Raw genomic sequence first — 25,166 nt, 5'->3', positions numbered from 1 at the left:
AGGAATTAATTAAAGGAGCACTGTGGAGGTTTGGGGAAGAGATTTTAACTGATTTTTTTTATGCCTAAATAAACAATTGTCTTTGTTTTCATGACTGAATAAACAAAATAAACAAACTGACCTTAGAGGACAGCACAGTATCACACTGTTTTACTTTGTTTATATGTGGCGGACCCTGCCACCTTTTTAGCTTTAAACAGTGTTCTGGGAACCTTATTATCCTCTGAGAACAGCTTGTTTATTCAGTTATGGGAAAAAAACTATTCTGAGTTTGTAATTATTAGAGTTCTGAGTTTGAATTTCTTCTCCAAAACTATATACTGCCCCTTTAAAAAAAAAAAAGGTAATGTAGGCCTATGCCATTTTAGAACAGATTTTTATTGTTTTGGTTTTTTTTTATGATTTTGTTATTTGAAATGATGAATATCCTATATTATTTTGGAATCATACACTTTGGTTGTACCATAATACATGTTTAAAATGAGACTTCACTGTTCATTTCTTTCTCTATCATGTGTGACCTTAGCTACTCAGTAATGATGCTATTTAGCTAGGATGGCTATTGTATATTATATGTATTGTGTGTATATATATGATCTAAATAGACTCTATCATCTGTCCATGGCTTGGGTTTATTGGAGCCCTGAGCCTGACTGCCTCTAGGACTACATTTCCCACAGGACCTCCGCCCTTACGTAGAGACAGACATTGTACGCGTGACGTTTACTGTTCTTGTTTTGGCAGTTTGTTTCGATATTCACGGATTGTCAGTCCACCAAGAAGCCCTTTTGTACTGGATATCCAACACGAAGCTGTGGTATTGTACGTTTCTGCATTTGTATTTTTCAATCGTACATCTCAGACCGTACATGGTCGTTTTGAAGCAATGTTATGGATAGAAATCCCGACAGAAGTGAGCTAACTACTCAACCTACTAGCTAGCTAGCAGTCCAAGCTAATTAACATTAGCTTAGCTGAGAGCAGTGGTTTGTTCTGTGTGTGTGTGCGCGGAAATGATCGAATACATGATCTGACATGTTTGTTTTCAGCCACAGCATCGTTAACTTTAAGATAACAGCACAATGTTCACACTAATGTCAAGATGATGATGATTTATAACGCAAGTTCACTTAGCTAGTAAGGCATTATTGCCAGTTTCTCGCAGTGTTAGCGTGTGCAGTGTAACAACATGAAAGATTTACATTGATTTCATGCCAACTTTGATCAGATCTGGAGCAAGCGGGGCTGGGTTAGCAAGTAAAGATGACGGAGTGAATGTTACAACATAGTCTTGTGGGATCAGGTTTTTAGCAACAAATCAACTGTCATTTTGTCAGCTAATGTTACTTCTAGTTGATGACACACATCCTGACCCTTTAACACTGCTCATCATGCTTTAGCCCTCTGCTTTATCATGAGCTTCCTCTTTGTTCAGTTCTCTCTTAGCACATTCTGGTTGAGATGGCCATTGGATAGTTGCTTATATGTTTTTTTCTGAACTTTGTGTCATAAGATTATTCATAACACCAGGGTGGAGTCCAACCCTTCTCCATTTTGATAAATGTCATGACAAATCATAAATTTTAAAGTGAAAGCATTAGTTGAAATTCCAGGGGAATACCAGCTATAACATAGTGTTTGTGTGTGTGTGTGTGTGTGTGTGTGTGGAGTAGATGGTATCAACTGTGCAGTGATTCTGTGTGCGGGCTGATTCAGGGAGCTGGTAAGTGTAGTTTCACAATGGCAGATGGAGGCAGCGATGACGATGTAATTCACCTGGCAAGCTTCAACGTCCACCGCAGCCAAGGTGAGACACCTTCATATGCTCACTCACATGCATGTGACTCCAACTGAAAACATACAGTCAGCATGCTTCAGTTTAAAGGGACAATTCACCCCCCAAATCAATAATGGCATACATCATCTACACATGGTATCTCCAAAACTTTGCAACTTTGACTAAAACTAGACCAGGTGTATGGGCAAAACAGAATAAAATGCAGGCATAATGTGTGACAAGAATCCCATGATTTTTTTATATTGGGGTGAACTGTCCCTTTAATCATCAATGACAACATACTATATACCAATGCCAGTTTTTGACAGGGCGTCATGATAATTAGTGGCAATGCATCTTCCACTGTTTTGCCCATACACCACTGTCTGTTTTGAGTGAGGCTGACACATGTTCCGTGTCATAGTGGCCCTGGTATTACAACATAGACTGAATAAACTGAACTTTCTGCACACCCCTTTCATTCTGCAACATGAAGGTCAGTATCACTGTAGCTAGGGCTGCAGGATATGGTAAAAAACAATCATGTTGTGGTTATTTATACAGATATTATGTTTGCAATATGATTCACGATTAGTAGGAACAATCATTTCTGCATCACAATTTTCATTGAAAAAAACAATTCAAACATGAGGATGTGACATTCATTGGGGTCTGTAGCTAACAATCATGTTTTCTTACATTTGGAGAGCAAGACTTGTAGGCCAGGACATCTCTGCAGCACAACAGTACCTCATTATAAAGCTGTTCTGTCACACATTGTAGGATATTGCACTTGGCCATATTGTATCATATTCCGATTAATTGTGCTGCCCCAGCTATAGTCCTCTGTGGCTGTTATAGTTGATCTGTCTGAAGTCCAACCTATAAATTGGCTGATATTAGCTCATTGCAGATATATCTGTATACAGCTGTATATGTCATCCAGTAAATCAAGACAAGAAAGCACAGAAAGCCAAATTTATGTTTTGAAACAGTGTCATCGTTTTATAGTTTGCCCACCAGAGAGCATGACAGGTTTGTTTGTTTTACTATTTATTATAATATTTATTTGTTAATATTCCCGCTCAGTGCATTTCTTTTCTTACATTTCTTCTCAATTGTTTAAGAAGAAAAACAATTATTTAATTAATTTATAATTTAATACCGGCTAATATGTCATTATTAGATTTTTAAAAAATTTAATCAATATCGGTAGTCGACTCAAAAATCCTGTATTGGTTGGGCTGTAGAACATGGATTCATACTAGGAGTCAACCAATGTGTTTTTTTCAAGGTTGATACCGATTATTAGTTATTTTGCAAGGACACATTTGAGGTAATTGAGTATTTCCCCTAATTAATACTTCCACTCAATTTATTTGATAACTTTAATGACTACTTACTCTGCAGATACAGATTATTCAGTGTTGATAGGCTATTACTTGTGTAAGCAGTCAGATAGTGTTGTGGGTGGGACATGTGTGGTGAAACCACAGAGTGATATCTACAGATAAAGAGAGGAGGTTGCATCAGAGCCAAAGTTTAGCATTTTTAAATCAATTTATTTTATCTGCAATCGGACGCAAAAAAACCCCCGATACTGATAATCGGAAAAATGCTAAATATCGGCACCAATAATCAGATTAGGCAGATAATGGGTCTACCCCCAATTGTTTGTACCTTGACAGAAGGAAACCAGGTTATTTCTGAGTGTTGGAAAAGCTCTAGTGGGCAGTCACATAACAATTTGTTTTGGTAAAATTTGTAAAATAAGGATGAGTCAGAAAGTTTGGCCTTTACCCACCTCTCCAATCTATTCTACTTCTGTGTTTAGTGAGCAAACAAGTTCAGATATAAAAACTACAAGCTATACTCCTTCCATATTGGTAAATGGACTTGCATTTCTATAACGCTTTTCCAGTCTACTGACCACTCAAAGCGCTTTACAACACTTGTCACATTCACACACACATTCATACACTGATGGCAGAGGCTGCCATGCAAGGTCCCGACCTGCTCATCAGGAGCAATTTGGGGTTCAGTATCTTGCCCAAGGATACTTTGACTTGCAGCCGGGGGAGCTGGGATTCGAACCAGTGACCCTACAATTACTGGACGACCAATACTCCTGCACATGACACTGGCCTCAGAACTGTTCTCTGGGTGCTGCTCTGTGACTGCTCATTACATTTTGGATGGGTCAAATGCAGAGGACATGTTTCCCATAGGGATTAATGTATCATAACAAAGATAAGCATACACAGTATAAACAAGAATGTTTGTGGTCAAAATAATAAGAACATCAAAAAATTTCATTCCTGGCTCATGCCATGCTTTTCTTGTTATCTTTCACACACATTTCCTTTGAGACAAAAATGTCCACACAGTATACAAATTCCTAGTTTTGACATTAACTGTGTGTGTTTGTGTTTGTGTGTAGGCTCCCGTGCTCATAAAAGGGAGCTCATCACCATTTCTGATGACTCTGATGAGGAGCCGGTGACTCTGGTACCTGGCAGCCCTGTTTTAGTCCCGGACGATGCCGATGACGACGACATCAGCATACTGGAGGTGACTGTTCTTATCAAAGAGACTTATGTTTGAATCTTCCCTGTTATTTTAAACACAATAGATAGAAGCGTTAGTGTGTAAACATTGTTTTGCTCTACAGTTGGCATGAAATCAGAAATAAATAACATAAGCGGCAGAAATTGCAGCATAAGTAGAATCTTTTGTTTCCCGTCCTTCATCAGTTTGTCTCTTTTGCCTCCTGTGTTTTCTGCAGCCATTAACTCCTGCACGCAGACATGTGATTCGCCCAGCAGCAAAATGGAGCGGGGCCTCGGACAACCTGATTCAAGTTGTAGGTCATAGTAGCGCAACTTCAGGAGATCCTGGTTCTGCCCCCTCTACCTCCAGAGATGCCAAGGCCAGCGCCTCCCTAGCAAGGAGAGCCATACGGACACCAGTGCAGTCTAGTACTTCGGGACACACACAGCCACTCCCTGGCTCTTCATCACACACACTGTCTCAGCCAAAACTTAACACGAACTCACAGCAAAAGGCGAGTACAAGTACTCATTCACAAGACAATCCTCAGGCAAGTACTTCATCTGCACAGTCTCGCACACAGACACAGTCTCAGCCCGGTACATCCACGCAGTCCAGTGGGACCACCACCCCACAGCCCCACCTCATCCAGGCGAAGGAGGTGAAACTAGTAGTTGTTCCCCAGCAACCGAGCATCCAAGCCTCGGCTCTCATAACACAGCCCCAGCTGCTGCTCAGGTCCCAGAACCTGCTGCAGCCCATGTCGTTCTTTCGCAGGCAGGGCAGTCTCATTCAGATTGAGCCTCAGCCCCTGGCCCAGGCCCCCGCCCAGCCTCCACTCCAGGCCCCTCAGCCCCCTCAGGTGATACCGGTGATCCCCCCTGCAGTGCTAATAGCTGCAGCGCCGGAGAGACTAGGTCCTCCAGAGGCAGGTCACCGGATCGTCCTTGGGAGTCAGGCGCCTGGGGAGGCTGTTCCCAACCCTCCGACGCAGGCAGGCACCTCCAGCGCGGGCCCACCAGCTGTCAGCCTCAACATCAGGGTGCCTAATGTAAACTCTAACCCCCCCGCTCCTCCAGCACCCACTGCTTCAGCCCCCTGCAACGGAGGAGAGGCTCGGCTCGTTCTGGCTCCAGCTCCAAACCCAGAACGGGTCAACCCATTCGCCACTCTGGTAGCGGTCCCTCCTGCTACAGAGGACATTCCCCGAATAGAGGACGCGAGGCCTGGTCCGTCTGTACCACGAGAGAGAGCGGAGCAGGACGCCCTCGTTAGAACTCTTATCACTGGTGTTGTGAGTATCACATCTGAACAGAACAACAGTGAGCTCATGAGCCGGTTCATATCAAGTTAAATGATTTTGGTTGTTGTGAAACTTCTCACCTCCTCTGTTCCCGCCTCTTCAACTCTTTGTCTTCTACAGTTGGATCTATTCCCAGATGTCCAGGAAGCCTATGTAGCAGAACTGATCCGAAAGAATAATGTGAAACACTTGAATGTGTAAGAGGCTTTTTTTTTTCTCCAGTACTTCATGTAGAGTTATGATGAATGATTCATCTCCACAAGTAATGAATTGTCTTGATTAATTGATTAAAAGAGCCTCTTGTCTAGTCGAGGCTACCACCCTAGCCTCAGGAGCACATTGTACCACTCACAAAGCCATCAAGTAAAATTTGGTTTTATTTCTGCAGCGTTTTTACAGCCCAGCTCTTTCAGTATTTACGTCTTATATGTGTCTGAATTGGTCTCAGCGGTACATCATGTGCCTCTTGACATTTCATTAAAACAGGATTTGTTGAGGGATCAGAATTCTGGGTTTAACGTCATTTGTCAGACTTGATTCGACTGTCTGCTCACTTGAAGCTATGGTTTACCATTAACACTAATAAGGTTTCTAAGTTTCATGCTTTATCCTTTGTGCCTTGCAGTGTGGTTATGGAGTTAACGTTTGTTTGTTAACTTTTATTATAGCTTAAAGGTCTATTCCTTTTTCATTTTTAGGGATATATTGACCTCTTAAAAGTGCCTGGCTTTAAGTATTACCCTTTGCTAAAAGGTCAGATAATTGACCTGTGACAACTGAGTTTTGACTGGTCTGTTGAAGTATGTTATTATATGTTACTGTGATTATATTTCTTTCTCACAGAAAGCAGAAAAAAGGATTAGATGTATACTCTATTGCCACACATGCAATAAGAGACAGTCCCAAGCCTGCCTGTGTTCACATGCTGCTCCTCTCTGCTCTGTTTGCAGTATCTGTAACCTGCTGTTGGAGAACCCAGAGTATCCGAGGAAGGAGACTGCAGCAGCCACAGCAGCTCCAACCAGCATCCTACTGGAGTCTGGAGACACCCAGACAGAGGTGTGTATGTGTGTCAAAGCTTCTGTGGAGGTTTTCAAGTGAAGCTTCGAATGCCTGTCATCATATTTTATATCATCATCACCCTCAAAAAAAAAAGGAGAAAATCTTCGAACATAATAATCAATAGGAATCAAGAAATGCATTGGATTATATTATTATTCTTTATTAAATTGACTGTCTTTAATGAATATAACTTGTATTTCTCATCAATGTCATTACAAGTCGGCAGCAGGCTAATCTAATATGCACTTTATGGTGCTGTTAGATTGTACCTCCCTTTGGCAAGCAGCAAATCAAGTAGACCATTGACCGCAATGAAAATCTTGTTTATTGATTGAAGCATAACATTTGGTTGGATAAAAGCATGTTGTAGATACATTATTTCTGTTTTGTTTTTTTCTATATCTTTTAACTTTTGGACTTTACAACGCTCTGGAGTTGGAGAAATGTTTGGATCTGACACGTCGCAAACAATCCTACGCAGCCGCCAATGGAATCTAATTCTACAAATAGTGTAATACTAATAATATCAGTGTAGCCTAATCTTTAACTGCAACTGTGCAGAAATATCAGATTAAACAGAACATAACAATGCAGCATTCAAATGGTAATTTCTAGTTTAGTACTATTTGGTACAGCTCTAGTTAAAACCTCTAAAGTGGAATTCCTGATTATTGTAGTTTTCAGTCATAAAGAGTGCTGTTTAATCAAGAAACTTTAGTTCACTAAGGTTATAGATGCAAGTCCTCACTGGCACAATAAGCATTATGTACAGTGTGCATACAAACTGAAGAACTGGAAACATAACAAAGGAAGGATAGATTGTTCCTCATCACATAATTACATCAATCAAGCTCAGCAGACACATTTTTTTATAATGGAGCTTTTCTCGGTGTCTGCTGTCGACCTGATTATGACTCTGTACTGTTGTTTATCTGCATTGTTCTTTTCCCCAAGCAGACTTGATTGGGCAACAATCACACTACAAGCAGAGAAAAGCCTCACCTGTCAAATTTGCACTCAGACTGTCATTTTTCATTTGTCTACCTCTGTGTCGGGGTGCTGTGTTTATGAGCCTGCTCTGGGTCTGTTCAGGTGACCGAGGACCTGTTTGACTACGCCAGACTGGGCAAGGTGGGACATGAGGCTGTGATGCAGGCTACCGACTTGCTCATGGCGGATTTCAGAATGCTCAGTTGTCAGGACATCAAATGGGCCCTCAATGCTCTGAAGGGACACTATGCAATCACACGCAAGGTACCCACGGCCACATAGCACACTGTGCCCCTTGGTAATGCAGTTATAGCTCCTCCCTTTCTCTACTTACTTGCTCTCTTTTATAATTGTCTCTTACGCCCCCGCTCTCCCAGGCCTTATGTGACGCTCTGAAGAAGTGGCAAGATTCAGGCGACCTCTCAGGAAAGAGACGACGGAGCAGAGCCTCCTCTGAGCGCTGCTACATCGATTTCCACTTTGAGCACGGTGAATACACTTTCTAAACGCTTTTCTTTGTGTGGCCGCACCACATGCTCTGATGTAGGCCGCCACCTGCATGTGCATTCTTGAGATACACTCACTTGTAGTGCAGGTGTTTTTTGTTCCTTCCAGGGTTTTTATCGTAAACTAAAACTGAAAGTAAAATTAAAATAAACCGTGAAATAAATTGTCATTAACTGAAACTGAATAAGAATGATCCACTTTAAGAAAAACTAAAACTAAATTGAAAGGATATCACCTGATTACAAAACAAATGAAAATAAAATATAAAGGATTATATATTGATTTCAGTGTAAGTTTTTAGCAACAAGGTGGCAAGGTATTAAGGTTAATTTTAATGTAAATATATATATATATATATGAGAGCGAGAGAAAATGTATTTAGAGCGCAAACACAGAGAGCAGTTTAAGTTTAAAACTGCTGCTGCAGACCGTCTCACTGACTGGGTTCCCTCTGTCCACCAGGCTCAGTCAAATTTGACAAGAGGATGTATTTCTTGGAGAACGACCGTCGTTACTGCAGGACGTACAACAATCTGGAGGGTTCTCTGCAGAAGGAGCTGACGTTCTATCAGCAGAAGGCCAAGGAATGGGCGGAGGTATTTCTTTCACACTCTCCACAGTTCTGTAGTAAATTCAGGCTACAGACCAGTACGCTGAGGGAGCTTTGCTTTCTACATTGTTTTTTTCATCCGCATAATAATACAGTGGGGAATATTTGTATAGTAATTTATTACTATATACCTTTCTTCACCTAGGTCTGAATGCCCTGTGTAGTGGCTCCCTTCATGAACAGGAATGTATTCATTTGCCACTTGACTCCAGTGAATTACTTATTAGATCAGCGAGAAGTCATTTACACTTTGACTGTTTGGTCCGTCAGTTAAACACCCACATCACAGTGTCACAGTTACACCCATGGGGATCGTGCAGTTTGTAAGGCCTTTGTCCGCTAAAGTAGAAAAGTTTGTTTACTGTTTACCCTCTAGTATTAATACAACACCTGTTTACCAAACTGCTTTGTCTCTCTCTCCAGCATGAAGACTTCCTCTTGGCTCTGCAGGTCAATGAAGACGAATACAAAATGGTAAGAATTGACAGGTATTGTGAAATAACATTATAGGATACAGCAGGTAGTACATGTTAGATAGTATGATGGTATTGATGAGTCGGTTGCATGTTGTTTATTTTGTCCAATTGTGTTTTTCTAGTTTCCATTTAACAAATATGAGACAAATAGGATAACAAATATTTAAAACATGACACTGTACAGCTCACCATAGACCAGAAATAAAGAAACACACAAAACAAAACACATGATTCCCTTCAGGCACAGGCACATCATTTTAAGTCAGTTATCACAGTAATAGAACACCAACCATAGTTGAGCCTTAGCTCAGCTGTCAATCATATAAAAGCTCTAGTTTCCAGGTATTTTTGGGCCAAAGACAATGTGTAAGGCTGCCAGTATGTTTTTGCATTGATCTGATTTGTGGTGACGTGTTTTGCAGATGAGGTGGAGCAGGTCATATACTTTCCCAGTCATTGAGAATTTACTTATGTACACTCAAAAACCCCAGCTCCTATCTTTAAATAGCTCAGAATATGAAATAATTGGGTCTAATATAAGCAGATTTTGCTGAATAACTACGTTTATAGGCAGATGGTAAACTGCAGGAGCTGCACTGTCTGCCCCCGTGGCTACAGTTTGTCTAGCCAGTTCACACAATTTGTACCAAGTCTAGCAAAGGCTTTCTTGGTTGTACAAGTATCCCTTAAATGTACCAAACAAATATCATGGAATATTTGTTTTAGAGTTCACCCTGAACATTAAAATGTAAACACTAAGTTCTAAATATAAGTAATATACCTGTCTAGTGATTATTATTTTAGCCTTAGTGTCAGTTATTTTCATATGGTACCAGTGGTGTGGTTTAGAACTCAACAATGTTGACCGACTGTAATGCTGCCATATAGAAATCCAATGAATATATGTTGAAGATACCTACATTATTATCCTGGTTACACTTAAGAGTTGTGACAAATATTGAAATAATCCTGCATTTCCCTCAAAGTCAAACAGCTGATTATAGCTGGTTATCTTAAAGTTGTAAAGGTCCTTGAAAAGCAGCCTACTTATAGAAAATGCTGTAGACTGGTTGCTTTGAAGGTTCATTTGACTTCTTAATCCTTTTTACTACCATGTGGCGATTGACATTGCCATTAATATGAAAAAGATGAAGTTTGTAAACATCTGAGCTGCATAAATCATGTCTGTGTATGATTGTTTCTGCAGGACGGCCAGCTGATCGAATGTGGCTGCTGCTACGGGGAGTTTGCATTCGAGAAGATGACACAGTGTTCAGACGGCCACCTGTTCTGTAAAGAGTGTCTGGTCAAATACGCTCAGGAGGCAGTGTTCGGCTCCGGGAAGGTACACACACGCACACACGCACACACGCACACACGCACACAGTTTTTCTCACATCAGAAAAGGAAGTAACTGCTAATGTTGCCAGGCAACTATAAATTACTACAAATGACTATTGAATATAAAAGACAATGTCTTTCTGAGCTAGAGAATTAGTTAGTTTTACTTAGTTGTACTATTTTAAAGCTTGCAGGGCAAATCCTGTCTGTTTTTATTAACATTGTATGGTAATATCGGAGTAAGTTGGAAGCGATTTAATTAGTCTGTCGATAAGGTTCAGTTTTAAAGTCTCTGCAGGCTGATTTTTATTCTGCACTGAAACAAGAAGAATCATGTCATGGGACACGGCAATAAATAATGAACATAAAATTAGTAGTAAAATGGTGTGAAATACACAGAGCTGTCAGTTTATTAGGTACGCCTGTATAATCTAATGCAATCCAATAAAACTGCTCAGTAATAAATCGTCTCTTTGCTGCTTTATGAGGCTGTAATTTGTCACGCTGTTGTATCGGATTGCATTTTAATAAAAGGGGTGATTCGTTTATTTGTCCACCTCCATTCACAGCCATCAGAATGGACCGAATCATCTGTTAACTCAGTGTCTGTATCTGCGCTCTGAGCGTTGACTTTTTTTTAAACGTACCTGTGCATGTGTAATTACCGGCGCGTGCGTTGACGTGTGCGTGTCGTCGTTTCAGTCGGAGCTGAGCTGCATGGAGGGGGGCTGCTTGTGCTCCTACCCAGTGTGTGAGCTGGAGAAGGTCCTACCAGAGAACATACTGTGTAAATATTACGAGAGGCAGGCGGAGGAGGCTGTCGCTGCCACCTGTGCTGATGAACTTGTGAGGTAAGTGTGTGTATGTGTGTGAGTGATGTTTACATCACTTATAGATCAGGATCAATCTGTAGAGCCACTGAACATTAATTTGCCACCAATTTCTGATGATCAATTGATTGTTTGAGTCATTTTACAAGCAAAGATGCCTCAAATTCTAGATTCTAACGTGAAGATTTGCTGATGTTCTTTGTTTCCTTGTTTGGAAACTCCAACAAATTTAGAGACATCAACTTAGGCTCTGTGAAAGTGCGATAGGCAGTTTTCAATATTTTCTAACATTATAAAGACTAAACCATGAATCAACAAGAGGAGAAAATAATCAGCAGATGATCCATCATGGAAATTACTGAGTCTGTAGGAAGTCTGAAATAATGCCTCTGTGTTTCCTCTCAGTGGGATTCTTATGTCAGGGATGTCTGCATGGTATGTTTCCTCTCACCATTCCTTCCTCTCTCGTCTTTTCAGGTGTCCGTTTTGCAACTTCCCAGCCCTGTTGGACAAAGACATGTCTCTGTTTAGCTGTCCAAACCCTCGGTGCCGCAAGGTCAGTCCCGATCTGTATTTATTTACTTCATTAAACACTCTGTTGTTCTGGGGAAGTCGTGCTGCTACTCTTCTTTTCATAAATATGTTCGGTCAAGTGTAGGTAAATGCTTTGGCTCTTGCTCAGTATTTGCATCCTCTGATGTAATCACATATGTCAGAGTTCAGTCATAGTGTACAAATGAGAGATTGAAGCTGGATTTGACTTCAGAAGGAGACCTCATGAATAATTCAGTCGATGGTAAAACCTGAAAGCTCTGCGTGCATCGTCCACTTCAGCATAAATCATCTCCATACAGCCTGGACATGAGACAGAGATCAGAATTAGAGAGGAAAGATTGATGAATAGTTTTATGGACGCGATGAAACGGTTCCATCTGGCGAGGTCGCCACCTCTTTCTCCCTCTCTGTTTATCTCTGGGCCTCCTCCCTCTGTCTGAGGAATGCATGAGGGAGGCAAAGCTTTGTGTCTGCCAAGGCTGTCACATGCATTCCAGTCTAAAATCTCCATTATTTGGCAGAAACACACACACACACACACACACTCACATACATACCTGCAATCATATTTGCGCTCTCACCACACAAACAAAAAACACTCCCTTCTGTCTCCTGCTGGTCTGTATCTCTTTTTGTTTCTGTTCTTGTGTCTCACACTCATTCCTGCCACACCACCACTATCTCTTTGTAACTCATCAAGCAAACACACACACATACACACACACTTCTGCTATCACTACATTCCCGGAATGGGAGAGAGAGACGGGTTTGTGTCAACACATGCAAAATAATAAATGTGTGTATTCACCTAATGGCACTGGAGTTGAGTTCTCTAGTAACTCTGAGCTAATAATCTGAGGAGGTTAGAAGGACATTAATCACCATTGTCAAGCAAAAAAACAAACATTTACTGGTTTCAACTTCTCAAATGAGAGGATTTGCTGCTTTTTGTTTTGTATATGATATAAAAATGAATTTCTTTGTAGTTTTAACTCGTGACGGTCCAAAACAAGCAGTTTAAGAAAATGCCATTTTTGGCTCTGAGAGGTTGTGATCTGATTTTTCTGTTTTCTGATATTCTGTAGATCAATACAACTAATCCGTCAAGTTAAAAAAATTGTCAAATGATTAATCAGCAATGAGAATAATTCAATTCAAGTTGCATTGCAACATATTTTATAGTCTCTAACACCAGTTTCAGTCATGGGACTGTGATTCATCTGATGTTGCCGCCTTTAAATGGCTCTCACAGCAGGGCAGACACCACACGGAGACAATAAGAAATGTGTTTGTGTCTGTGTTTTAAAGAGCCTCAGCGGGAGCTTGGTAGTGTATCACTGCATACTTGTTGTGTTACTGGGCGTTTTCACAGCAGGAACTTTACCTGGGGAGCAAGAGATCTTTTTGAGGAACTAAACCTGTGTTCCGACCGGAGGAACCAGGGACTTAAATGACTTCCTGTACAATAGTTCCAGGTGTAAAGCAATTGTCCTTGCCTGGTGGAAGTAAACTCTGATTGTTCAGAAACTGCAGGGGCAGGGCCGACGGTTACTTAAGCTGCATTTCCACCCAAGGTCCCTAAACTTTAAGTCCCAGGAGCTACTTTTCAAGAAACTAAAAGCTTCCTTCACTCCATTGTCATCTGCATTTCCGGCGTGGTCTAATGACCCATCAAGGTTATGTCAATTAGTCTGTAGATGTATGAAAAAAATGCATTTCCACTTGCAACTATACAACAAGGATGATAACCTGACTTCACTGTCAGCCCATCTGTCATACACTTTCTTCTGTTCCTCCATGTGGATGTGTCAAAGCACAATGAATAAAAAACAAACTGGTTTGCAGCTGCAGATGTTTAAAAATGATGGCTGGAAAAAAATGCTGTAACGTTTAAACATTCAGAAAAGACTTTTTGGAGGATAAACAATGTCCCTGTAACTTAATTTTAGTCCCTGCAGTGAAAATGCAGCTACAGTGGTCAAATACAGACACCTCAGAAAGAAACCTCAGAAACAGCTTTCTCATTCTCCAATAAAATACTGGGCGCCACTGGTATCAGTGAATTACGACTAGGGGCGCCTCCACTTCAGCCTCAACTGAAAAAGGCTCAATGGCGACACATATGCAGTTTGAATGTTAGTATACATTTACATATTTGCATGTACATTTACAGAATTGTCCTGTTGGACACAGACACTTTCTGTCTCTGTAAAGTGTAATTTTACATTAAGTTCCCTCTTGCTACTCAAAAGCCCTATTTTATAAAAGCATTTTCTTTGCAGTGGCTTTTATGTTAACAGCTGGATCGTGAGATGGACCCGCTGTCCTACATTTTATCTCATTTCATTTATCCATCTTTTAATTTATTTTTGTCAAAGTGAGTCAATCTCCACATTTTTTATGTTTATGTTAGATACAGTTAGACCCTAAGCGCTATCACTTTCTACCTTATATATACCTAAAGGTTTCATATTGGTTTACCTAACTCACTCTAATACCCATATTCCTACATTAAACCTACCTCAGTACAGGACCACATTAAACTACACCTGTCTACATACCTGTAATGCTTTAATAAGATAACAGATGATTTGAAAATTAGTCTTAAATTTGGTTAAAATTATCTTGAAAATGTCTTTAAAAGCGTTAAATTAAAGTGTCTGCTAGCTGAGACACCCAGAGTCCTCTCTGCTTAAAGTAATCGTTTCTCCTGCAATTCTGTCCATTAACCTGTAGGTGGAGCCAGAGGTTCACAGTGTAACTCCACAGCTGCACCCCATTACATACTCATACACACACCCACACCCAAAGATACAAAAAGTTCGACATGCTCCAGATATCTGTTGGTCGGATGCTTTTCTGAATCTTATTCTGCAGACGACCGCAGATTTAGGTCAACTATTAGAATACAGTTTTATACTCACAGGTCATAAAGGGACACTGTAGAGTTATGAAAGGAAAAACACCCATGCCCTATACTTTCTTTGTTTTTCGAGTCAAGTGCTACAGAAAGTTAACTTGCTTCCTCTTAAATGTGTGCAGGAATCAGGATGTGAGGTGTGTGTATGTGTGTGTGGCTGCTGTGTTTCCCCTCTCTGTGGTGGAAACCCCCTCACTAACCCAGCTATTGTCACCAGAATATAATTATTTCATTAAGCAGCTTTTCTGTGTTTTTCCCTTTTTTTTCTTTTTTATATTTCTCTCCTGGCTCCCGGTCGTGTCAGCATCAGCGCGGCTGAAGACGGTCATTGTACAGTTGGCCCCGCGGCCTGCTCACTCTCCCAGCAGGGAGGGGCTTCATTATGTAACTGACACACTTCCGTGAGCCCACCCGCCTTTTCCCACACCGCCGCCTCATTGGCTGGCTGCACTTTACGCTGGTTTCTTACTGGTTGGACGCACTTGGTCCACCGTTTCAAATGTGCTTTGCATCAAGTTTGACCCAGATTCTTCTCCCTCTCTTTTCCTTTCTCCTGCTCCCCTCCCTTGGCTCTGTCTGACCTACACACACACACATATATGCACACAAGCGGATCCTAATGTATTCCACATGTGGTTATGAGACAGTTGGACAGGCCTGTTTCCTGGTCTGTGTGTGATTACTTCATGAAAGCAGAGGAATGTAGGCCACTGGAAGGCTGTCACAGTGAAAACAAGAGCTGGTTCTGTGCGCCAGAGTGTTTGTGAATCTGTGTTGCACCAGTTGGCATTTCATACATTATCACATGCGCTGCATCAGTTCTGCAATAAAAGCATCTTACATCACACATCATCAAGCTGTAAAATATCGTGTCAGGCCGTCATCTCTTCTCCTCGTCCCTGCCCTTTGCTCTGCACTCAGTTTGATTGCAGTAAAAGCCACTTCCCCACAAAAAAACACACACACTCATGCACAAACACACACACACACGCTGGCTCGATGCAGCCCCCCAATCAGAGGCTCTGCGAGCTGCTCGCACTGCCTTATAAGGGCTGCTGCAGCCTGCACCGTGAGAGGAGAAGGTAGAAAAAGTGAAAGATAGGGGAGGGGAGGCAAGGTATGAATGAAGATGGAGGGGAGGAGGGGAGGGTAGAGCCCCAGGGAGAGGAGTGCGGTGAATGGCGATGGAGGACAAGTCTGAACAGCATGGGGAAAAGGTTGTAGAGGTAGATGTAGAGGCTGAAGTAATACAGCTGAACATGCACTATTTTAAAGATTCAAGCTGCTCACGTTGCTGCCGTTTGTGCATCATAAAGTTCTGCCTTTGCATGTGTGTGTGTGTGTGTGTGTGTGTGTGTGTGTGTGTGTGTGTGTGTGTGTGTGTGTGCGTGTGTGCGTGCAACCTTTTCCTCACATTTCAACCACATACACGTAAATCACCTGAGGTTGGGAAGCCACGCCCCCGTGCAAGGGTTGACTCCGACGTCACGGGCTGTATTTTTAGCCGCGCTATAAGAACTCAGGTGTGTTCCTGCTTTTCAACAGCTTGTCAAACAGGTCCCAGACACACACACACACTCTGTCACACTGTCTCTGTCTCATGCTGGCCCTCTTCCTGGTCTATAAGTTACCACTAGGGGGTGATCTTTCACCACTCTGCCTTCCAGCCTCCTCTTCTTCTCACTCTCTGCCTATCTGTCTTTGTGTGATCCGGCTTTTTTTCTTGACACTGGAGTCCAGCTCTGCACCTCTCGGCTGGCACACAACCTGCCCTCCTCCTCCTCCTCCTCCTCCTCCTCCTCCTCTTCCTCCTCATCTAAACACTCTCATTTAACTGAAATCATAGAGCAGAGAGTGTTTTTTCTTGTTATGCTTTAAGTTTGTCACGCACAATCCCACGTTTCTCGGCCGTGTTTCATGCTTCTCTCTGCTGGGACACTCCCTTATGAATGTGCAACGCCACAAAAAGTTGGTCGACCTTTCATCTGTTACGTGTTTCCTCAGCTCAATGCTACCACACAGGCTCCACGATTTGACTTCGGAGAGTCTTAAATGTTTCCACCCGAACCGCTCCAAATGCCAACAAAAACTGGCTTCTTCTCCAACCCAGTTCCCCACCCTCTGGCTGACCTTGCACACACACAAACACACACACACACACAGCTGTCTCACTGAATATAGTGCTACAGCCCCTAGGCAGCTTAAGCACACAACGAAATAACACACACACACAGCGAGCGAGGAGGTCATAGGACACCATTTAGAGGGTGTGTTTGTGACTAATGTAGGGCTTTCCTTCTGGGGTTGAGGCTCAGACGTGCAGATATGGATCACACCGTGCTGCATCAGCTGTCACATGCCACACTCTTCAATATTAGATGAGCGGGGTTCAAATATTTATGGTGGCACCACTTAGCTAAGGGTTAGCAAGAGAGGCAACCAATAGCTAATGTGTGCGAGTGTGTGTGCGGTGATGCTGTCTGCCCTGCACGCCCTTTAACTGAACGTCTCAGGCCGACACGTCGAATGATGGCTGGAGGATGGAGTTGCTGTTTCTAGGCAACCGAGCAGTCAGTGGCGAGCAAATCACACTCTCGCTGCAGTCTCACACACACACACACTTGCAGGGAGAGCCACACCTAGCTGTGTATGTGCGAGTGCAAGTCCCTGCAGTGGCGGCACCAGCAGCATATAGAGCAGAGACGACTGCAGCGCTCCTCTTATTCAGCAGTAACTGGAGTTATGTTAGAGGAGGAGGAGGAGTGATGGGCGGAGGTGGAAATGTGATCATCTGTTGGTGTTTGATAACTAACATGTGAATAAATGTTACAAGGAGTTATTGTAAAGAAAGATTCAGTCTTTTGCTTTGTCATTCTCTCACTGTCTTGTGTCTCACGTCTTTCTCTGCGTTTTCTACAGGAGAGCTGCAGAAAGTGCCACGTCCAGTGGAAGCAGCACGTGGGGAAGACGTGTGAGCAGGTCCTGGAGAGGGACGAGATCCGCATGAGGGTGCTCTTGTAAGTTCTTTCACGAGAACAACCCGTCCTCGCCAGAAAAACTAGAATACTGGTTGACTGTTAAACGGGGTGAAAACAACCGATTTCTAAATTGGTGGTGACCTGTAGGGGTTGTGGTAACTAGAACGTCTCCTAGCTTCACCAAGGCACAACAGTCCTCTTTAATTCAATCAAGCTCAATCCAATATCAAACCCGTCGTTACGGGAACTGTCACATATTTCGTTTTAGGAACCATTTGCAAACGACCTATTCTGTCGTTTAGGTGTGATGACGTGTTGCACAGGAACAAACATGACTCTGCAGGACGCACACGCCGACACTCAGCCATCTATGTTAATATTATCTATCATTTTATGTCCTTTGATGGGATTTCATGAAGCTTTTGTGGTTGTTTTGGGAGCCAGGATTCTCAATAAACTCTAAAACATAAGACACCAACCAGCCGACACTTCAGTCCTCACACTATTCTTTCAGAATAAAGCGTTGGTTTTTCCTTTCTGTTCCCCATCAGTCCATGTCTTGCCTTATTCGCTTATTCATTTTGTTTTTAGTGTCTTATACTGTTGGGCGTCTGATATAGATTTTCTCATGAAAAACACAGTAGAACCAGTTCTGTGCTCAGGCTCCCAGAAATCACCTGTCATGGTAAAGTTTTACATGACAAAGAATAAAGTCAGACTAAAACAAAAGTGGGCGTCTCCCATTTATCCACACTGTGACTCTTCGAGGGCCTCTCTGTTGTCTCGCTGTCCCCTCTGCTCCTCCTCACTCAGAGAGGATGCTGGGTACACAGCTCAGTTTCCCGGACAACACTCCAGGAAGCGGAGAGGCCGGCTGCTTCCTGCGGCCCAGCTGGCCCACAGGCAGCACTTCCTGTTTTGAGCCGCTCACAGATCCTCTTACTTCCTGATGCTGAAAGAGAGAGGAAGTGGCCTGGTGGAAAGATCAGTGGAGCAGGTCTGAGCAGCACTGACCTGATGAGTCTAACAGGACATCAGTGAAAGAATCACAACAGCAACGTTAGACCGCTCCAGATTTTAGGGTTTGGTCCCAAACAACCACACACTGACTCCACTGATCCCCTTCAGGTCAGGATGTTTAAAAATGGATACCACACCCATATATACTGTGTGTCCAGCCCTGTCACCTCTTCCTCTGCTGGAGGTTTTAACATGTTGGATATCGGTGCACTGCCAGCGGGTCACATCGGTCCAGGGAGCAGATGCAACTTCCTTGTTTGGCTATTCTGGTTTTTAAAGCTCTCTGTGTTTTCACCTTGCTCATTTAATCATGTTCCTGGTGCAATATGATAACATGCCCTTTATTTACATTCATTTGCCTGTTGTAAGCTGCTTATAGGGTCAGCTTCCTCCTAGTTTAAACCATGTACTTAAAGTTATTATCCCTAAAATTTGCATGAAAGCCCAGTTTTTTTAATGCAATTTATGGTCAAAGCCAATTTGTTTATTTTACATTCTGTAACTACCTTTGTATGGAGATCTTTGTTAGTGGCGGAGTCCGCCATTCCCATACTGAACCAACACTTGACATCAAATTAGCTTTGATTCCAGCAGCATCAATTGTGTTGTATGTCACTTTATGAACTTTATAAAGCTGCAGTTAACTAGTTAAATTAAAATATTTTCCAGGACAGCTGTGTATATTTGACCCTGGAACAAATCCTCTGGGCGACGGTCTCTCGCATGACTGTACTAACATGAAGCTGAGCCGCAGACACAAATGTTGTTTTCACTTCAAAATTAAGCAACACAAGGGAGACTCTGTCCCTGAGACACGCTGGAAGAAGTTCATGTGATTATCTGCAGCCACCAAACCAGTAACATGTTTTTGCAGCTGTTATGTCTCTTTTCGACTCTACTTTTGTCTTTTACTTTCCTCTTCTTTCTTTTTTAACTCTGGCCACGTTCCCTGTGCCGCAGTGAGGAGCGAATGACGGCAGCTCGGGTGAGGAAGTGTGTCAAGTGCGGTACGGGCCTGGTCAAGTCGGAGGGCTGCAACCGGATGTCGTGCCGCTGCGGCAGCTTCATGTGCTACCTCTGCAGAGAGCCAATCACAGGCTACAACCACTTCTGCCAGCACGCCCGCTCTCCGGGCGCTCCCTGCCGCCACTGCCGCAAGTGCTCCCTTTGGACCGACCCCACGGTAATCTTTCAGACATGTTAACCAGGGACTTTTTCTGTCTTCTTGCCCGGCTTTGCTTTGATGGAAGACTTAGAATTAGTCTGATTTAGTCCAATCATTCAGCCAGTGCACATCCATTCTCAAGATATGTCCGTGGTCCTCTACACACACTCAGAAACATGTTGACCATCTCTCGCTGCACTTTGACCCTGACCATCTGACTTCATGGTTGCCTACAGTTACCTGGCCACAGCATCACTGGCAAACAGGAGAAACAATTAGTGCCCGAGCAGTTAATGAGTTGGAGCGTCTCCAGCCGCTCTAGAGAGGCACAGGAGCTGGCCAAGAGCTGCTCCTGAAGGCAATGCCAAGAAATGGATAAATACTGGTAACCCGAGGGACACTGGAGGGATGGTGAAAGGGGTCGGCTGTCGTCTTATCATTATTTAAAGGATTTCCTTGACACGGCTCACAAGTTAATGCTCCCTTAACCCAAAAGTTAATTTTTTAGGTTGGAGAAACACTCGTGTCACAAACAAGTACAAACTGCCGTCCCTCCCACTTGTCTGGAGACAGTTTGTATTAAACTCAGACACAGCAAGTCTACAACTAAACAAACGCTGTGTTGGCTGAAGCTTTAATTACAGATGAGCATTACAAGGTGAAGCAGAGAAGTGTTCCCACACTCAAGCCTCTCTCTCTTCAGTTGTTGTCTGTGGGCTTCTGTAACGCCTGCTAGTTCTCATTAAAAAATCTCATTATTGTATCAGTGATTAACGCTGATCTGTGTCTCAAACTCTGCTGTGTTGGGATCCCTGAATCTGAGGGAATTGGGCCTCGAAAGGAACCCTGATTATCTTGCAAAGGTCTCTCTGTTTTTCCTGTGTAAAGAGAGTTTATTTGCGGCTGTCACACTGCAAGTTAATTATCTACCACAGGAGTTGATTTCCCTTTGATAAACCAGTAAAACACCCGTTGTCTTCATCTTATTGGAAATAATAATTCTGAAAACTTCTGTGTGTTTCTGCAGCAAGATGATGAGCGAATCATTCAGGAGATCCAGAAAGAAGGCGAGGCAGAGCTGAATAAGAAGTCTGCAGGTCAGTACTGTCCGCTTTAACAACGTTTGAGTATTGCTCAACATTTCTGTCCCATTAATCATCAAATCTGGTGAATTATGTTCCCCAGCAGGGAAACGTTGCCCTGCAGCAACGTTATTCTTCCTCTCTGCTGCTTCCTCTTTGTCTTTTAAACCATTATTTATTCACACAAGTTGCCTGTTTACAGCATCAACCGGCAGCGGTTGCAGGGGTGTTTCCTGTGTTTGGTTTGCCTCAATGTGTTTGTGTAAATTATGTAAGGCAGGCGAGGGTGGACCGGGATTAGATCCAAACCTCCGGGGGGAAGTCTTACAACACGTCAACATGCTATAAAACCGGACGGCTGCATCGATAACTTCCCTTTCTTCTTCTTCTTCCTTCAGATAATTCAGGGAAGAGGGTCGGCCCTCCTCCGGAGCCCATCACCGACATCAAGCGACCACGCGTGGGTCCGCCCCCTGAAAACCCACCGAACCCGAACCCCCTTGCCCCTCCTCACCCGCAGGCGGTACAAGCTCCCCTTTTCGTGCCTCCACGCGCCCGCTACCCACCGGCTCCACCCCAAGGGGGGATGTACCACCAGGTGATCATGCCCCGGCTGCCCCCCGCACCCTACGTTCCCCCTTTACAGCACCTGCCCCCCCTGAACAATAACAACAACAACAACCATCACCACCACAACCCTCCTGTCAACCCTCATCACCACAACATTGACCTGCCCATGCACTATGGGCCGCACCGCTACTACAGACGCTTCTAACACACTCCGTGACGAGTGTGTCGGTCCTGGTGCGATCAGCTCAGTACAGTCAGACTTTTCATTTCAGTGCTGTTTTTGAGATCTGATGTCATGATGTCAGAGTGCGTCACCTTTTTCTATGGGTCCTCTCCATCCGTTTTCACAGCTCCTGCACACTCATGCAGGTTTCTGCCCTGCCGCTTGATTTATTCTTTTCTGTTTCCGATGATAAAACACACTGAAATGATAAGTGCATCTGTAGAAAGCGAAACATACAGACACTTTGCCTTCTCCCCCTGAGCTTTGGACTTCAGTAAAGAAGTGGATCCCAACGTTACATGATCCTTTTTTCATCTTTTTCGGTTTGAATATTGGGGTTGAACTGATGAACGGTATAGAATCTTGAGGCAATTTATTTCCAGTTTATACAGATATTTTTGAGTAAATAATTGAAAAAAAAAAACAGTTAGCATTCCCTGTATCTTTTGTGTAACATGTTTGAGACCACAGTTTTCTAATAAAGTTTTCTGTTCACATTGCTTCAGAAGAGTTCAAACCTGTGCCTCTGTGAAGGTTTTCTGGTCATTTTTCCACCTAAACAAACTTACTACCTCTCTGTCTGTCTCCCCCCTCCTTCGTCTGTCCCACCGCCTCCTCCCTCGTCTCATGCTGAAAAAATCAAAAAGGGGCTGACTCATGATAACTGAGCCCCTGGGCTATGCACCAATCACATGACAGAGCGGGTGGTTTCTACCAATCATGGCATAGCGACAGCCGGGCTTTGTGATGTTACAGAGAGAGGGGACTTCTTTGTTCAGCCAAGTGTGCTGCGAGTGTGACAAATCACTTTGCTACACACACTCAGTCACACACACACTCACAGCCTCTTGTTTCTGCATGTGGACTATAAAGGCGGCACAGCGAACCCCCGTTTTAGCCCAGGGGTCCTAATGGTTTTAGTCATGGGTGGTATGAGACAGACTGTGTTTGTATGAGGGCCAGAATCAGACTTTAATCAGAACCGGCATCTCCTAACACCAGCCGAGCCGTCATGAATGAGATAATGTATATAACAAAGACACACGAGGACATGCAGGGGTTTCTATAGTCTATAAGGATATGAGCGGCAGAGCTGGCAGCTTAATACTGTGTCGTCTGGTGCTTGAGACAGCAGAAACAAAATATGGACTTCAATTAAATGTGTGATTTATTATTTTGTTCCAACAAATCCTGGCATAGTGTTAACTGTGATAATGTAGCTTGACTGAAACTATGTGACAACAAGAACACCAAAAGTAATTCTGCTGAATGAGAAGGAGAGGAGCAACGTAGACAATTGCCACAGTTGAAAATAGACCTCAGCGCAATCATTGAAGCGTTGATTTAGTGTTGCACATTCATAAAATTTGCGTTGAGGCTGATGATGATGAAGGTATTAGGTCATAAACCAAAGTATTGAACAAACGCTGACATCATTTTGACCTGATGGTGGCGATAAATAAAAAGGGGAGTGTCACAGCCATTACCATACATCCCGAGGGGGCATGAATGTCAGGACCAAATTTCATGGCAGTTGTTGTCAGAGATGACCCAGATCTACACTTCTTATGACATCACCATGACATCAGACTTGACCACAGCGGACTACTGTTGACATGACTGCCAGCTGTTTTTATAAGCGGAGCGGCACTCAACATGATGAATAAAATTATCCTAATGTGTTAAATAGGTTCACGGTAGAGTCGGTGTGAGCGTGTGTGTGTGTGACTCCCATGACCACTGTAAACATGATGGCTGCTCAGCTGAGTGTAATCACCTCCATAAGCCCTGACCTCAGCCCGCGACCCTTCACCCTGACTGTCCCTGCTGCTCTGAGGACAAAGCTGTGATGCCTCCCTGAAAAACAATCACGCCTTATTTTTGAATGAATCGCACTCTACTGTGCTTTATTTTTCTAGTCCTTGAAGACACCCCACGGCCCATCAGACGAGTGTGTGAGTCATGGATTACAGTGGGATAGTATTATAGAGTATTATCTGCTAATGACTCATTTGATTCAAAGAACAAAGGACGGGCTTAATGATGTGATAACGCTCAATGAAGGAGACTTCTGACAATGCAGCGCTGTCACTCGCACACACTTGGAGGTCCCACGCTCACTTCGACATGAAAATGAAAATGCTGTTGGATGGAGACCTAAACCTCAGTAGAGGAAGGTGCAAACACACATAGGAATGACTGAATTACCTCAACAACTACTGGTTGGGTTAGGGTTATGGTTGCCATTACTTACTACTAAACAGATATTCATGGTGCACAGAGGATGAATCCATACTGACCTCAGTGATCAGGTCAGAAGTTGTATTCCTCTGCCACATTGATTAATGACCAAACACCTGCACTACTGGCTTAAAGTGTACCTTCTGTTATAGCTAATTAGCAAATGTTAGCATGCTCAAATGCTAAACCATGAGGGTTAACATGGTCAACATTAAACCTGCTGAACATCAGAACATCAACATGTTAGCATTTAAAGAGCATGTTAGCACGGTAATGTTTAGCATTTAGCTAAAAAGCACCACTGTTCCTCAGTACAGCCTCACAGAGCTGCTAGCATAACTGTGGACTGTTTTGATATTTGAACACAGGGAGACAATATGATGATATGGACTGTTAGACGACATCAGTTTTTCATTTGAAGTTATCAGAGACACAATCATACTGTTTACAGGTAGCCCCCTCTTTATTAGGCTATCTCTGGTTTAACTAGGCTTTGTGTTACTGCTTTGTGTAAATGCTAGAATTGACATCAATACATATATTGATATTAAAGGTGCACTATGTAGTTATGTATCATTTCATCCGTTACGCCCACACCTTACCCTATGTTGTTCTACTACTGTTGCTTTTTCTTTCTATCTTTGTTGTTCAGTTATATTTATTTTATGCAATAAGTAAGGCACCTTTAACTGTTATTGTGTATAGAAATGTGTCGTACCGGCCTCACCTTATCTGCCTCCAGATATACTGTATATACTATAAATCAGTCAGTAAGATAACAGTGTCAATGTTCCCTATTCAAACCACTGAAAACAGCATTCAGGCCTTTCAATGAATAGCTGGTGGGAACCTGCTGCTCTAACTGGATTTTGATGAGACAGATTCAAAGTCAATAATGAACCAGCTGTGACCTGCATATCTCCTGGGACACCTGAGAAGGACAAATACCACCTCTGATGCAGCATC

General features: G+C 43.0%; 1 protein-coding gene across 2 annotated transcripts; it reads left to right on the top strand.

The window, feature by feature from the left end:
* Positions 1 to 736: 736 nt before the first annotated feature.
* rnf216 (ring finger protein 216) lies at positions 737 to 22,459 on the top strand. Of its 2 annotated transcripts, XM_073494349.1 has the most exons (17): positions 737 to 822; positions 1,674 to 1,807; positions 4,218 to 4,348; positions 4,563 to 5,621; positions 5,751 to 5,827; positions 6,581 to 6,689; positions 7,785 to 7,946; positions 8,060 to 8,171; positions 8,652 to 8,785; positions 9,223 to 9,273; positions 10,483 to 10,620; positions 11,319 to 11,467; positions 11,924 to 12,002; positions 17,841 to 17,938; positions 19,880 to 20,102; positions 21,112 to 21,181; positions 21,565 to 22,459. In XM_073494349.1, the coding sequence occupies exons 2-17, from the start codon at positions 1,741 to 1,743 to the stop codon at positions 21,939 to 21,941; spliced, it is 3,036 nt and encodes a 1,011-aa protein (XP_073350450.1). In that variant the 5' UTR covers positions 737 to 822; positions 1,674 to 1,740; the 3' UTR covers positions 21,942 to 22,459. The 2 variants fall into 2 exon arrangements, with proteins under 2 accessions (XP_073350450.1, XP_073350449.1); XM_073494348.1 differs by lacking the exons at positions 737 to 822; positions 1,674 to 1,807 and having other exon boundaries at positions 4,019 to 4,348.
* Positions 22,460 to 25,166: the final 2,707 nt, after the last annotated feature.

Source organism: Pagrus major, chromosome 23, assembly GCF_040436345.1.
Source record: "Pagrus major chromosome 23, Pma_NU_1.0".
NCBI lineage: Eukaryota > Metazoa > Chordata > Actinopteri > Spariformes > Sparidae > Pagrus > Pagrus major.
This window is presented reverse-complemented; position numbering and strand designations above follow the sequence as displayed.